This window comes from Leucoraja erinacea, chromosome 25, assembly GCF_028641065.1.
Source record: "Leucoraja erinacea ecotype New England chromosome 25, Leri_hhj_1, whole genome shotgun sequence".
NCBI lineage: Eukaryota > Metazoa > Chordata > Chondrichthyes > Rajiformes > Rajidae > Leucoraja > Leucoraja erinaceus.
Genome location: NC_073401.1, coordinates 18,830,184 through 18,844,410, shown reverse-complemented (window position 1 = coordinate 18,844,410; position 14,227 = coordinate 18,830,184). Strand labels below are relative to the sequence as shown.

Below are 14,227 nucleotides of genomic sequence, written 5' to 3'. Positions count from 1 at the left end.
GAATCAGTCTGGTGAACCTTTTCTGTACTCCCTCTATGGCAAGATTAGGAGACCAAAACTGTACGCAATACTCCAGGTGTGGTCTCACCAAGACCCTGTACAACTGCAGTAGAACCTCCCTGCTCCTATACTCAAATCCTTTTGCTCTTAAAGATAGCAGAGTCAGGGGATATGGGGAGAAGGCAGGAACGGGGTACCGATTGTGGATGATCAGCCATGATCACATTGAATGGCGTGTTGGCTCAAAGGGCTGAATGGCCTGCTCCTGCACCTATTGTCTATTGTCTACAGACAATGTTTTGTTGGGAAACAACTTTCTACCTTAACTTGTATGTCTTCGCGTAAGGGAAAGCTCAGGGAAGATAGTTAAACTAGGCTTTAGTGGGGAATCTAATTCTCATTGTAGATTTTCAAAGTATAAGGTGTTAGTTTATTTAATGTACATACAGTTGATTATGTAGCTTGCTATTTTCCATAAGTTATAGTCATAAAGTTATATGTATGAATGCAGGCATGAAATTTCGTTCAGACCGAAAGGTCTGAATGACAATAAAGGGAATTCAAATTCAAAATTACACAGCACAGAATCAGGCCATTTGGCCCATATGAGTGGAAATAAAGTAATGGTGTGTAATGGACTCCTGTCTTTGACACTTCCCAGTGAAAGGTACTTGAGAGGCCACATCCTGTCTACTCGGGATTTGCCTTAAGGTGGCACGTTTAGTGATGTTTGTCATTTGTTTAACACACCTTGCTTTATCTGTGCCAGGATTCCCAACGTGTGGGAAAGGAGGAAAGTGTGGATTTACCAAGGAGGACGAGACGGACACTCGAGGATATGATTAAGATGTCTGCAAAGGCCACAAAACCGCGTGAAACAGTCGCCCTTTCCAGGCTGGAGGTGGCGCAGGAGAAACGTCACGTGCACAAGACAGTAAGAGACGGTCGTTACATTTGGTGGCTTCCCCGTGGCCATGCGGCCAGTGCCGGTGTAGCCAGGCGGTGTGTTGGTGCTGCAGTAGACAGGCGGCATGCCAGTGATGCTGTGGATGTGCCCGTTGGTGGACAGTCAATGTAGACAGGTGGTGTGTCGGTCAGTGCCACTGGGAATGTACATGATGTTGCTGCTGCTGTTTACGGGCAGGCGGTCGGTGTGATTGTTGGTGGACAGGCAGTCAGCACAGGTTGTTTATAGACAGAATTAACAATGGAATGAGGTACCAAATATCAGTTAGAATTACACAGTTTGGCAACAGGCAAGGGCTCATGTCCTTTGGAGGAGGTGAGTAAATGAGTAATATTGTCTTCTAGCACATAGAATGTGTTTTTAATTGTCTTAAAGCTGGCACTAAAGTAATTTTGGAAAGTAATTTTGATACTCTTTTCCCACCAAACGGCATGATTCCCATTTGTGCAAAGTTTTTAGCTAATGTCAAGCTCTGTATTACATCGACTGATTTGAGAACTTTGGACTGAAATAAATCAGCTGGGACTTCCTATTGTGCTGAGTGTGGTCAGAGTTGTTGCTGGGCAGAAATTCTCAGCGTTTGTCATTGGAGGAGAGGTGGGTGAGGAGGCTGGTCCGAGATGGGGTCGGAGTACTCTGTCTTTTGATTAAATTATTGACTGGGAAATACAGCTCTGCCCTTTGCATCAGTGCTATTGGCATTTAATGATCATTGATTTAATGAGCTGTTAAAATGCTGCAGAATGTTAGTTGAATGGAGGAACGTAGTGCACCCCAAATCCTTCCTGCAATATTGTTGGCCACTGATTGAAACCAGTCACGTCACTCTCACTTTATGAATCGGAAAATAATTGCGCCATCATATTTACAGCTCCATTTTGCCACTCAAAGTCGATCATCATTCTCCAGCTCAGTGCTGTGTCCAGCCACGTATAATATAATGTCTAAGGCCACGGGGTGCTGTTATTGTTCATCTGGTCTTTGTGTGGAGTGTGGCTTCCCTTCCATCAGTATGTGGGAATTGAAAGAACATTTTATAACGTGGATAACGTTGTCCACGTTAATAAGTTTCTGCATTTCCTTAATGCAAATGAAGAAATGGTTTAGTGTTTGCAATAGTATCCTCCTCGGGAAGCGTTGCCCAATATATTTGGTTGTGATATTTGGTTTTCTGTTGCTCTCTTTCTCCCCCACGAGCGAGAGCCCGAGTCTGAATCAAGATGTCACAAGGGGGATCAGTATTTCACGCTTGAACTTTCCCTTTGGGAATGGTGGAAACATGAGAACCAGTGGATCGAAGAGAATAGTCAGTGAAGATAGACGCAAAATGCTGGAGTAACTCAGCGGGACGGGCAGCATCTCTGGAGAGAACGGGTGACGTTTCTGGTCGAGATGCTTCTTCAGACTCTCAGATTAATCAGTAATACTGAACCTGTAATCTAACGTTCCTTAGTAATGTGAGAGAGGTCCATCGGTATTGTGAGATAATCAGAGATATTAAGGATATCGAGGTATCTCTGGTCCAGGATTCTGGATCATCAGGACTGGGGGGGTAAACATACTCTTGTTGCTCCCAAGGCAGAGCAGAATGCACAAAATGACTGAATGAAATATAACGCCGAATGGTTATAATGATCTAATTCAGTCAGCGGGCATTACAACAAAGATTCAAGGCAATATTTTCCTTTATGTTGAAAGGAACTGCAGATGCTGGTTCACACTGAAGATAAACATAAACTGCTGGAGTAACTCAGCGGGTCAGGCAGCATCGCTGCACAAAAGAAATAGGTGACGTTTCGGGTCAAGACCCTTCTTCAATATTTTCCTTTGCTTTGTACAAGAGCTTCACTTGCGCTTATTTCTGTAACCTGACAATGTCAGACTGAAATAACCAGCTTGCAGGGTGGAGAAGGGTCTTGACCCGAAATGTCACCCATCCGTGTTCTCCACAGATGCTGCCTGACCCACTGAGTTACTCCAGTGCTTTGTGTCCTTTAAGATGGAACCTGTTATTCTGCCAGCTCTCTGCATCCTGCAGTGCAGACCTTTTGCCAGCAGATGGCAGGACGGGCCAAGCTGTTCATCTATATAGCTAAAAGTCTCATCTTGACCACTTCCTGTCTGCGATGTATATTGATTTTAGAAAAAATGCTACCAAATATCGCTATGATTTTTAGTCATCTTACTCACAGGCCTCCTCCGCTGAGGCAGCCCCGAGGATTTTTCCGATCGATGAAAAATAAAAAAGTTATGAATGTTTAAAAGATCAGCTGATTTGTCCACTCGCCTGTCAATCAACGTGATAATGGTAACGTCCCTTCAAAGGGGTGGGGGTGGTGTAGCAGGAGTATAAAGCCCTGAACTCTGCTTGAAATGGTATGAAATTGCATTTGAATTTGGTGGCCTGCAATTGTGTTCAGACCCCATCGGAACGCAGTCCATGGTCACAGAAGTGGATTGACCTGCAGTGTTGCCACTGTTTTTCTGATTTGAATCTCAAACAGCTGGTAGATCCTGTCATGGATTTGAGAAACTCAATTTTCTTCAGTGACAGTGTTGCCTCTGAAACTTACTGTCTTATGGTTCCAATAAGCGAGTTCGGTATTCCGACTGTGCATGCCCAGGTCATATGACACTGGAGATAAACATTCTCGACAGCTGAGCTGCTGCATGTATACAAACCTGCGTTTCATCCGCAATCAGGATCGAACCGGGTCTCCGGCGCTGCAAGCGGTGTTGATTTGCTACTGGAGTTAGCGACACTAGTTCTCCCTTCTCCACTGGTCCATGCAGAAATGTCAGCAGTGACAATCTATTGAATCACAGTCCAGTCCCCCTCAGCCTGGGTGTATGGGTTCCATTCTCACTCGGGCTGCCCTCCAGGGGTATACAGGGTTATTATACAGGGGCGAACCATGCACTCTGTCCAGGGGCAGCCAGAGATGTCCGGGGTGACCCTGGACTGACGGGACACCGGCCCAGAGCAGTGGCGGTCCCAGGCTTACAGCCAGCGCGGAGAAGAAGTGCTAACTCCAGCTCAACTCTGCTCCAACTCCCGAGGAACCGTTCCCCGACGGGCCGGGGACCGTCAGCTGCACCTCTCGCCTTATGCTACCTGTCCCGCTGAGTTACTCCAGCACATTGTGTCTACCTTCAGTGTAAACTAGCATCTGCAGTTTCTTCCTACAGGGCAACGCCTGTCCAGGTAAAGGCGAGGCGGCGGGGAGAGGGATGGGATAGAGAGAGGGATGGGATGGGGAGAGGGACTGGGAGAGAGATGGGGAGAGAATCCCTCCACCTCCCCCCCCCCCTCCATCCCCCCTGCCCAGGACTGGAGGGAGGGGCTGGGGGACATTGCCCGCCTCTGTAACCAACCTGCAAACCCCAGCATTCCCCGCAGAATGTTAGACTAAACACATCTGTGAGCAAAACACAAACACGCACGTCTTTCACCCCCCTTCTCTCTCCCCCAACTCTCACCGTCTCTCCGCCAGTTCAGTCTCTACCCGTCTCCCACTCGCATCTGCCCGCCTCTCTCTCACTTACACCCCGCTCTCCCACTACCCAGCACCCCCCTTCGCTTTTTTTTTCTCAAATGAACTTTGACAAATCCCATGATTCCTTGCGTTTTTCAGAATACTGAACTCGCTTCTTGCAGGTGAGCTGTGTTGGACCATCTTTACCTGAGCACCATGTTTAATTTCAGAAAGGCTTCGCACTTCATTTCAGCTCTATAGGTTTATCACAAAATAGATTCTAGTGACATCGTCCAGAAAGTTTACATGAAACAGAAGGCTTGGCTTCACTTTGAATCATAGAGCAGAAGGGACACACACACGCACAGCACAGACACACACACGCACAGACACACACACGCACAGATACACATAGACACACACGCACAGACACACACACACGCAGACACACACACGCACAGACACACATAGACACACATGCACGCACACACGCACACACACACACACACACACACACACACACACACACACACACACACACACACACACACACACACACACACACACGCACACACACACACACACACACACACACACACACACACACACAATCTGAAGAGGGAAGTGTTACCAGTATTAACCACCATGATCGATGCAGGATTATATCTGAAACTTGTCCTGGTCTACTCCCTCTGAATGCTGACTGACTTACAGCAGTTGTTGGAGGCAAAGGAACTGCAAGTGCTGGCATCTTGCGTAGAACAAAGTGCTGGAGTAACACTCTGAAGAAGGGTCCCAACCCAATACGTAACCTGTCCACATTCTCCAGAGATGCTGCCCGGCCCGCTGACTTACTCCAGCACTTTGTGTCCTAAACAGTGGTTGTTGCTTGTGTTGGGTTGTACTTCTTCAGGTTTGTGAAACTAAAAATAGTAGTTGTGTTGCAGTGGACCGTCTCCAACGATGAAACTGAGTGATGGGAGTCAAAAATTACATGGAAGGAAAATAAGTTAATATATAATGGTGTGTTCACGATACTTTTATCATCCGTCTTTCTTTGAGAAAGGAAGTAAAGTACAAAACTGTTGATGCTTATTTTTCTTGTATTTGTTTCTGAGATGCATTGAGTTGCCGTCATCCCATGACCTCAGCTGTATCTATGACAGCACAGAGGCAATGAAATGACAGCAGTCCACATGAATAGGTCATCACAACTTCATCGCCATTCATGGCGGCAGCTTCTCCGTTGCCATAGTGACCTGCACCAACCAGCTGAGTAGTGGTGTTGCGACTTGTCAATCAGGGAACCTTGCATGGAGAACTGCAACTGCAGAAGGTAAAGTATAGGACACGGCATCAGTTCCCCAGGTCTCCATCCACCCCCACACCAACTGAACGGTGGAGGGTCTTATAAAAGAGAATATTCGCCATTGAAATTAAATAACAAATTGAGGACAAAATTATTGCCCAGAATGAGCTGACAATCCTCCTCTGACAGGGAGGTTAAGGTTCACACCAGGGGTGGAGTTGAGCTTGTTCTTCTGGTCCCAGGGTATAAAGTTGTTGATCTGGTGGAACTTCATAGTCCTGCTGGTCATGGTGAACATTATAAACTGAGAGGAAAAGCTTCTTGAAACAATTAGCTTTGCATCTTCCCCCACATTTGTTATGCTTGGTCCTTAAATGAATGCAGGAAATGCCTCAAAATTTGATAAAGCGATATCTTGGTTGAGCTCCAGATCTTTAAGGACTCATTCGGCCAAAAGCTATGTTTCAGGTCAACTAGTAAAGTTGAGTCGAGTTTGTTGTCAGATGCACAAGTACAGTGATGTACAGGAACAGTGGGAGTCTGACATAAACACAGAAAATGGCAGAAAATCTCAGCGAGTCAGGTCACATCTGTAGACTTGCTGAATGCTTCCAGCATTTTCTGTTTTTATACCACATCACTGAATCTGCCTCAGAGAGAGAAAAAAACCCACTTGACTATTTATTATTTAGGGTGTTAAGATTGTTCATGTTATCCATGATGTGACACTTGATTTCCCTGGGTTTATTCAGAGGTTCAATAAGAATACTGATTATTTAATCACCAGCAGAATGGATTGAGTAATTTAACATTCACTATGTAAAAAAGCTTTGTAAGTTAAATTTGCTATAGTTTAATTATACACTGCAATTAGATATTAAGTGATCCTTGGGTTGAGATGCATTACCTCATGCAGTGCTATAGAATCATGACATCATTGACTATTGCTCATTCATTCCCAGATCTTGTGGATTTCCCTGAAACTTCCAGTCCCACGGGGATTCTGTGCCATCACCTCAGCACTCTCCATCTAGGTTCCTTCACGGAAACCATCGTAAATCCATCAATAAACCCCTTACCTCATGGATGATGTGATCGTCCTATTGCAGATGTATGTGATTTTGTTTGTGTGGGTCACAGATATCAGCAAATAGATCTGAGGTCCTCAGCTGGGCATCCAAAGATGAACAGCTGTGGTGGAATCTCAAGCCTGTTACAGATGACGGTTTTGTATGAAGCTAGGAACATTACTGAGCAGGAAGCGACAGAGCAGAAATTATAGATACACAAAAAGCAGAAGTAACTCAGCGGGTCAGACAACATCTCTGGAGATGCGGTGTGACCTGCTCAGTCACTCCATGTTTTTGTGTCCATCTTTGGTTTAAACCAGCATCTGCAGTTCCTTCCTACACGCAGAAGAAATTATGTTGTTCATATTTTAAACTTCTCCTGCCAGTGGTTGGTTGAGACGGTGAATAAGAGATTTGCTCTCATTCTTCTGTTTGTGATCCGTAAGTGAATAATGTTTGTGACATCAAGGTTTGAGTTAACAGCACTGCCCCGAGCCTCACTGCTTCTTGCTCTCCTTCAATGCCTGACCCAAAATCATAAAGTACCACGCTGCGCAAATTGGGAAGAGTCACGTTCCTGTGCACTGTCACTCCTGGATAGGATTTAAGAAGGGATTTCCTCCAGATCGGCTTCAGCTCAGCATCACAAACAATAACTTCTTGTGCTGTCTCCAGCCCGCACTGCCCAAGGTTTTGCAACTTTCAATACGGTGCTGACAAAGTAGACTGTAATGAAAGTGATGTTCACTTCATGATGACTTTGCCTTGTTCTGTGAACGTAATGCTCTCATGTTCTCAACAGATTTTCCCCATGATGTTGCGATGGGATTGTGTTGACTTGGTGTCATGGAATGCGGGCAGAGTGAATGACACGGCTTCCATTGCCTCCGTCCCTTCCCCTATAGCACCAGCCTTAATGTGAGGCTGATAACCTTTTTGTCCAATTCTCTCTCTCCATCCCTCTAGCATCCTAGTTCTCCGACTAGTTTCACTGTCCTCCTGATTAAATCTTACTGTTTGTATGCTTCGTTGTCAGCTTCCCCTCGGCTAACAAAGATCCTTTCTACATTTTCCTTGACCGTCCCCTTTGATCTCTCATTTTCACACCTTGCCCTTCCATGTTTCAATGTCTCCCTCCACCATGACTCTCAGTCTGAAGAAGGGTCTTGATCCGATATGTCACCCATTCCTATAGTCCCGCTGAGTCACTCCAGCATTTTCTGTCCACCCACTTCTCCTTAAATGGTTTCGACCGATGACCTTTTACATTTCTACTGAGCTGCATGTGGCCATAAAATAGACACAAAAATCTGGAGTAACTCAGCGGGGACAGGCAGCATCTCTGGAGAGAGGGAATCGTGTGACGTTTTGGGTCGAGACCCTTCTTCCATAATGTTGGCCACTTGGTGTCTCAGCCACAGTCTGTAACTCCCGTTACAGCCACAGAAATTTTGTTCTGCATTGCACTGAGCAAAGTAACAGCTGATTGTTTTGTGTGGATTGAGGTTGGAATAAGGGCTTTTTTAAACTCACTATTTGCATATATTCATTATATACATGATTTTAAAACCTGCCACTGCATTTCCACTGACCTTGCAATCAATAAATGGCATTTTGTGATATACCAGTTTGTCATAAACCTCCAGCCTTGAATCACTTTCTGATTAATATGCCATTTCCAATTAGTGTTCCAGCATTTGTTTGTGGAGTCCTTGTTCCTATAAATCTCACCAGGACCTGCAGTCATTTTGCGTAATAATCTCTGAGAGGGGGCACTTATGTCATCTGGCCTTCTGTCCGCACACGGAACCGGTAAATCTTTACGGGTACAGTAATTTGCTGCCCTCAATCTTACACGTGTGGCTACAACAGGCACAGAAAATGATGAGGTCACCGGGTTATCCGAAGCTTTCTTCTCATTCCCGCACCTGTCTACAATGGCCAGTCCCTGTAGATAATGAGGGGGCCTGGATAAAAGAATATAAACATCAGGTTTCAACTCAAACCGTCAAATATTCCTGGATAAACGTCTAACAATATGCAAGAGCTTTGTTTTGGCTAGAAGTATTATAATGCTTGTTTTTCCAAACACATTTGCATCTTTGTGTGGTAGTTGTGTGGCATATTAATGATACAGTGAAGAACAGTCCTGTCTGACTGGTTCAGTCATCAAACCTGGCCACACCTCTCCAGGTTAGAAGCTGACTGGCAAATCCCATGTGTTATCTGGTGGTTGATAGCCAGAAGAGCTGAGTAAATTGAGAGAAATGGTTTTCATTGGTTTGAAGTTTCTAAAATGAGATACTTCCATGACCTTTGGACCCTTCCACACTTCAGGACTTGGAACAATAAATGACCGGGATAGGGTTGCACATCAGCTGTGATCTGGTGGAGTGACTCAAGGGCCCGGATGGCAAATCTGGCTCCAAGGTCCATTAACCAATTGAAAAGTAAAAGATCTGGAAATCCAAAATAGAAACAAAGTGTTGGCAAAGGGTCAGGCGTCATCTGCGAGAGATGAATTGGAGTTGTGTTTCAGACCCATGACCCCTGAATTCAAACTTTACTCTTCGTGATGAAGGACTGTTGTCCTGAAGCATTAACTCTGCATGCTGCTTCCACACATTCCACCCACCCAGCAGAATATTCCTGCTTTTATTTCGTTCAGCGACTCTGGGGTAGATGAGAATTCAAGATTCAAGAGAGTTTATTGTCATGTGTCCCAGATAGGACAATGAAATTCTTGCTTTGCTTCAGCACAACACAATATAGTAGGCATGAATACAGAACAGATCAGTGTGTCCATATGAATTCATTGTGTAGCTTCAACAGAAGAAGAACATTTTTTGCTAAAATTGTAATTAACTGAGGTGGTGGGTTCAAAAAGAAGGAACCTAGTTGAATGAGATTGACCCGGGATTGCTGAATGGTGAAACCTCATGCAAATAGATACAACTAGTGTTGCAATCTGATTCTGCATGTGGCTTTCCTTCCCGACATCTTCTCACGTGGCAAAGCATCAGTGACTATTTGCTTTTTTATGTAAATATAATGTTTTTCTTCACAGTTTGTTCCCTTGCAATTTGCAGCATTTAGAACCATAGAATCTTACAGCGTGAAAGTAGGTCCTTTGGCCCAACTTGCCCACACCAACCAACATGCCCCGCCTACACTCGTCCCACCTGCCTGCGTTTGGCCCATATCCCTCTAGACCTATCCTATCCATGTACCTGTCCAAATGTTTCTTAAAAGTTGCCATTGTAGCTCCCTAATCTACCTTCCCCCAGCAGCTCGTTTCATATACCCACCACCCTTTGTGTAAAAAAGAAAGTTACCCTTCAGTTACCCCTTTTAAATCTCCCCCTCACCTTAAACCTATGTCTTCTGGTTCTTGACTCCCCTATTCTGGCCAAAAGACACTGTGTCTACTCGACCTTCTTCTCGTGATTTTGTACGCCTCTATAAGATCACCCCTCATCCTCTTGCACTCCAAGAGATAGTGTCCTAGTCTACTCAACCTCTCCCTATAGCTCAGGCCCTCGAGTCCTGGCAACATCCCTGTAAATCCTCTCTGCACCCTTTCAAGCTTGACAACATCTACATCATAACATGGTGACCAAACCTGAACACAATATTCTAAATGTGGCCTCACCAATGTCTAATGCAACTGCAACATGACCACCCAAGTTCTGTATTCAATACTCTGGATATTTGTCCACGTCAGGGGGAGTTCACACCTTGGGGAGGGGGGTGCATCCCACATGTTTTGTGGGGTCCCACACACTTAGGGGAGGGGGTCCCACACATTGGGGATGGGGAGGGGTGGGAAGGGGGGTACCACACATTGGGGAAGGGGGAGTGGGAGGGATTCCCCCCGCACATTGGTGGTGAATTGTTGCACTGCATTAGATGTAGTTGGTCAGAGGAAAGGTCCCGTCTGAAGGCTATGACTGATCACCCTGACACCCTGGCCAATCCTTATCCCTAAAGCACACCGCTGAGAGAGATTGTCGTTGTCTTCTGGGGTTTATGCCATGGTTTTGTGCAAGTTGACCAGAATATTCCCTGCTTGGCACAGTGAATTCACCACATAATCCACACAACTGGCCTGAGAGAGGCTCCACTGTCAGTGGCCTTGGGGAACATGAGGGAAACACAGTCTGTTTTTGTGCCAAGACGGGGAAGGAGCATTGTTTCAGAGTTGAATTGCCGGAAACTTTCACATGTCAACAGATAGATTTCAGTTGCCCGTTGATCTGCGCAGTTCTGTGTATCCGTGCTGAACCACTCCCATCCAGCAAATCACCTTTTTCAGTCTCTCCCTTCAGGGAGGCGCCTCAGGTCACTTGCTACTAAAACCACCCGCTTTAAAAACAGTTTCTTCCCCTCAGCAATAAGAACTCTTAATTCCGTCCAATAATCAGACAATAATATGATTTCTGATGTATACAGTGTCTTGTCTATGGTCTTTGTTTGTTCTTTTGCATTATGTAATGTTGGTGAGATGTGTGATTTGTGATGTGGTATGGATGCACTTTATTACGGTGATCTGTGTTATTAGTGGTATGTAACTAAAGCAGTGTACCATCATGTACCGAACCCAAATACCACCAACCCTGGTTGCGTGGCAAATAAAGATTCTATTCTATTCTATTCTATTCTATTGTCACCAAGTGGAGTGCTGCCGCGATGAGCTCTGTGCAGCCACTCCCTATGTAGTGAAATGGATTTTTTGGTAAACTCTACAATCGGAATAAGTTACAACTTGGTCACATTGAACAAAGTGCTGGAGGAACTCAGCGGGTCAGGCAGCATCTGTGGATGGGAATGGACTGGCGACGTTTGGAGTTGGGTCCCTGCCGACTGAAACCTGGCCCGAAAGGTCACGTATCCATTACCTCCACAGATGCTGCCTGACCCGCTGAGTTCATGCAGAACTTTGTGTTGTGCTCAGAATTCCAGCATCTGCAGTTTCTTGTGTCTCCTCGATGTTGATTACAGCTTACCTACATACCCACGCAATTGGACATTATCGATAGTATAGATATACATACGGAAACAGGCCCTTCAGCCCAACTCGTTCGTGACAACCAACATGCCCATCTGTTAGTCCCATTTGCCTGTGTTTTACCCATATCTCTCACAATGTATCCTAACCATGTACCTGTCTGAATGACTTTTAAAATTTGTTATTGGACCTGCCTCAACCACATCCTTTGACAGCTCATCCCATATACACACATCCGCTTAAAGAAATTAGCCCTCGGGTCACTGTGATATCTTTCCCCTCCTGTCTTAAACCTACTGTATGCCTTCTACCCTGGGGAGAAAAAGCTATTTCCCCTCATGTTTTTATACACATGATCAACCCTTGGTCTCCTAGCCTGCCCACCTCTATAACTCAGGCCAGCGAGTCCTAGCACTGTTCTCATTAATCTTCTTTGTACCCTGCTTGACTTAATGAACAAAACACACTAACTGTAAAAGTATCATTGTCCTAACAGTATCAGTCTGTCGGGGACAGAGAGTTTAAACATCGTTCTCCCGCACCCCTATCAGTGTGTCATGTCTGTTGCCATTTTATATCAGAATACCATATATAGTAAACATCTGCTTGTGGTGGGGGAAGCAGGGACTTTAACTCTTCCCACTCACTGTCCAACCACACACTGACCAGCAGGATTTGTATCTTACATTGCTACTGTTGTAGGCTTTCTCATCAGTTGAGAAGTTTATAACATTGTATATAAAAGAACAATGTCTCTTTCAAATTTAGGAAAGACTCGTTTTGAAAAGAGTTTTTGCTTTTTCAAAGCACGGTCAGGCAGTAATTACTTCAGCAGTCATTTCCTGAGTGTGCATCACGTGACTTCTGTGTATATGTCTCTCGCTCTCTCTCGCTCTCTTGATCTCTCTCTCTCTCTCTCTCTCTCTCTCTCGCACTCTCTCTCTCTCTCTCTCTCTCTCTCTCTCTCTCTCTCTCTCTCTCTCAGCTGCTGAAGACTGTAATTGCTGGATGTGGGGAAAGGCAGCAGGTCAGCAATGGAGTGTGTGTGAGTGTGTGTGTGCATGTAAGTATGTGAGTGTGTGTGTAAGTATGTGAACATGAATGATTGATCATGTGGGAGTGTGAGAGAGTGTGTAATAGTATGTGTGTGAGAGTGTGAGTGTGTAAAAGTGTGTGTATATGAGTGTATGTAAGAGAATGTGAATGGAATAATGGGTGTGTGAGAGTGTGTGTGTGAGTGTGTGTATGTATGTCAGTGTGTGTATGTAAGAGAATGTGAGTGTGTGTAATAGGTGTGTGTGAGTGTGTATATGAGTGTATGTAAGAGAATGTGAGTGTGTATAAGATGGTGAGTGTGTGTGTGTATACGTGTTGCCTGCCTCAGTGACAGAACACTTTGCTCAACCTGCCCCGGTTCTCGCTGTAACCAGGAAACTGAAAGATAGCAAGTGAGTGGGGAAACAGCAGAGTGAGCTTATTTGAACTGTATTTTTTTAACACACAGAGATATTCTCAGCAGAGAGGATGGATTACTATTATTGTCCATGGCTACGCAGAATGTTTCAATACTTTTGGGTAAGTGAGCTGTGGCAGTCACTTCCACCAGTGCTGCCTCTCTCAGGAATCGGTGGTGCTCTCTGCTTCAAATGACAGGAAACCTCTGAATCAATTCCAAGTCGTAACCTTGATGCTAAATATGTGGGAAGATGGTTCATGTTAACTCTTAGCGTTCCAATGTTTCACGTTCCACTGGACAAATCCTGTGTCTGGTGCAGAGATCCTGAAGAGAGAGGAATTATTCCGGCAGTGTGTCTCAAGGTGCTGTGTTTAATATTGAACACTTGTTCAAACTGAAAGTTTATGTCAAACTTGTAGTATTTTCCTCCACACTGTGTCAGGTTTGCTAACTAGCACAAACAACAGGGGGAAATGTCTTTGCCTATTGCCAGGCGATTTGTGTTGTGAAGATCGGGATGGTGAGTCTTAGCAGTGAAAACTGTGGTGTGGGGTAGTGGGTGTTCATGGTGAAGACTGTAGCTCAGAGTGCCTGGCTACTCGTGGTGAAGAGCGTGGAGTGGATTGGTGGGTGTTCACGGTGAAGAATATGGTGTAGGATGGTGGTTATTTACTGTGAAGACTGTGGCTCGGAGTGCCCAGTTACTCACAGTGGAGACTTTGTATGTAGAGTCTCTGGGAGAGTACGGGTGCATTAATGCGGTCATTTGATGTTCAGACACCCACTGTGAAGACGTGTTGCATTATTCACGAGCACTATGTGGTAAAGTCCAGCATTCTGGTGTTGCCACTGTTTCACCGTCGTTGTGCAGAAAGCTGATTACCTGAATAGATCATGCGAAGAAATAAACAAAAAACAGATTAAGTTCAACAAAGGATAAA

The 14,227-nt window shown here is 45.1% G+C and overlaps 1 protein-coding gene across 1 annotated transcript in view; it reads left to right on the top strand.

Annotated features, from left to right (window-relative positions):
* The window catches only part of LOC129709478 (uncharacterized protein KIAA1671-like), a 78,993-nt gene that overhangs the window by 2,387 nt on the left and 62,379 nt on the right, over window positions 1–14,227 (top strand). The window contains exon 2 of the mRNA XM_055655898.1: window positions 770–934. Coding sequence (XP_055511873.1) covers window positions 770–934 — 165 coding nt within the window. The remainder of the gene's footprint in view (window positions 1–769; window positions 935–14,227) is intronic.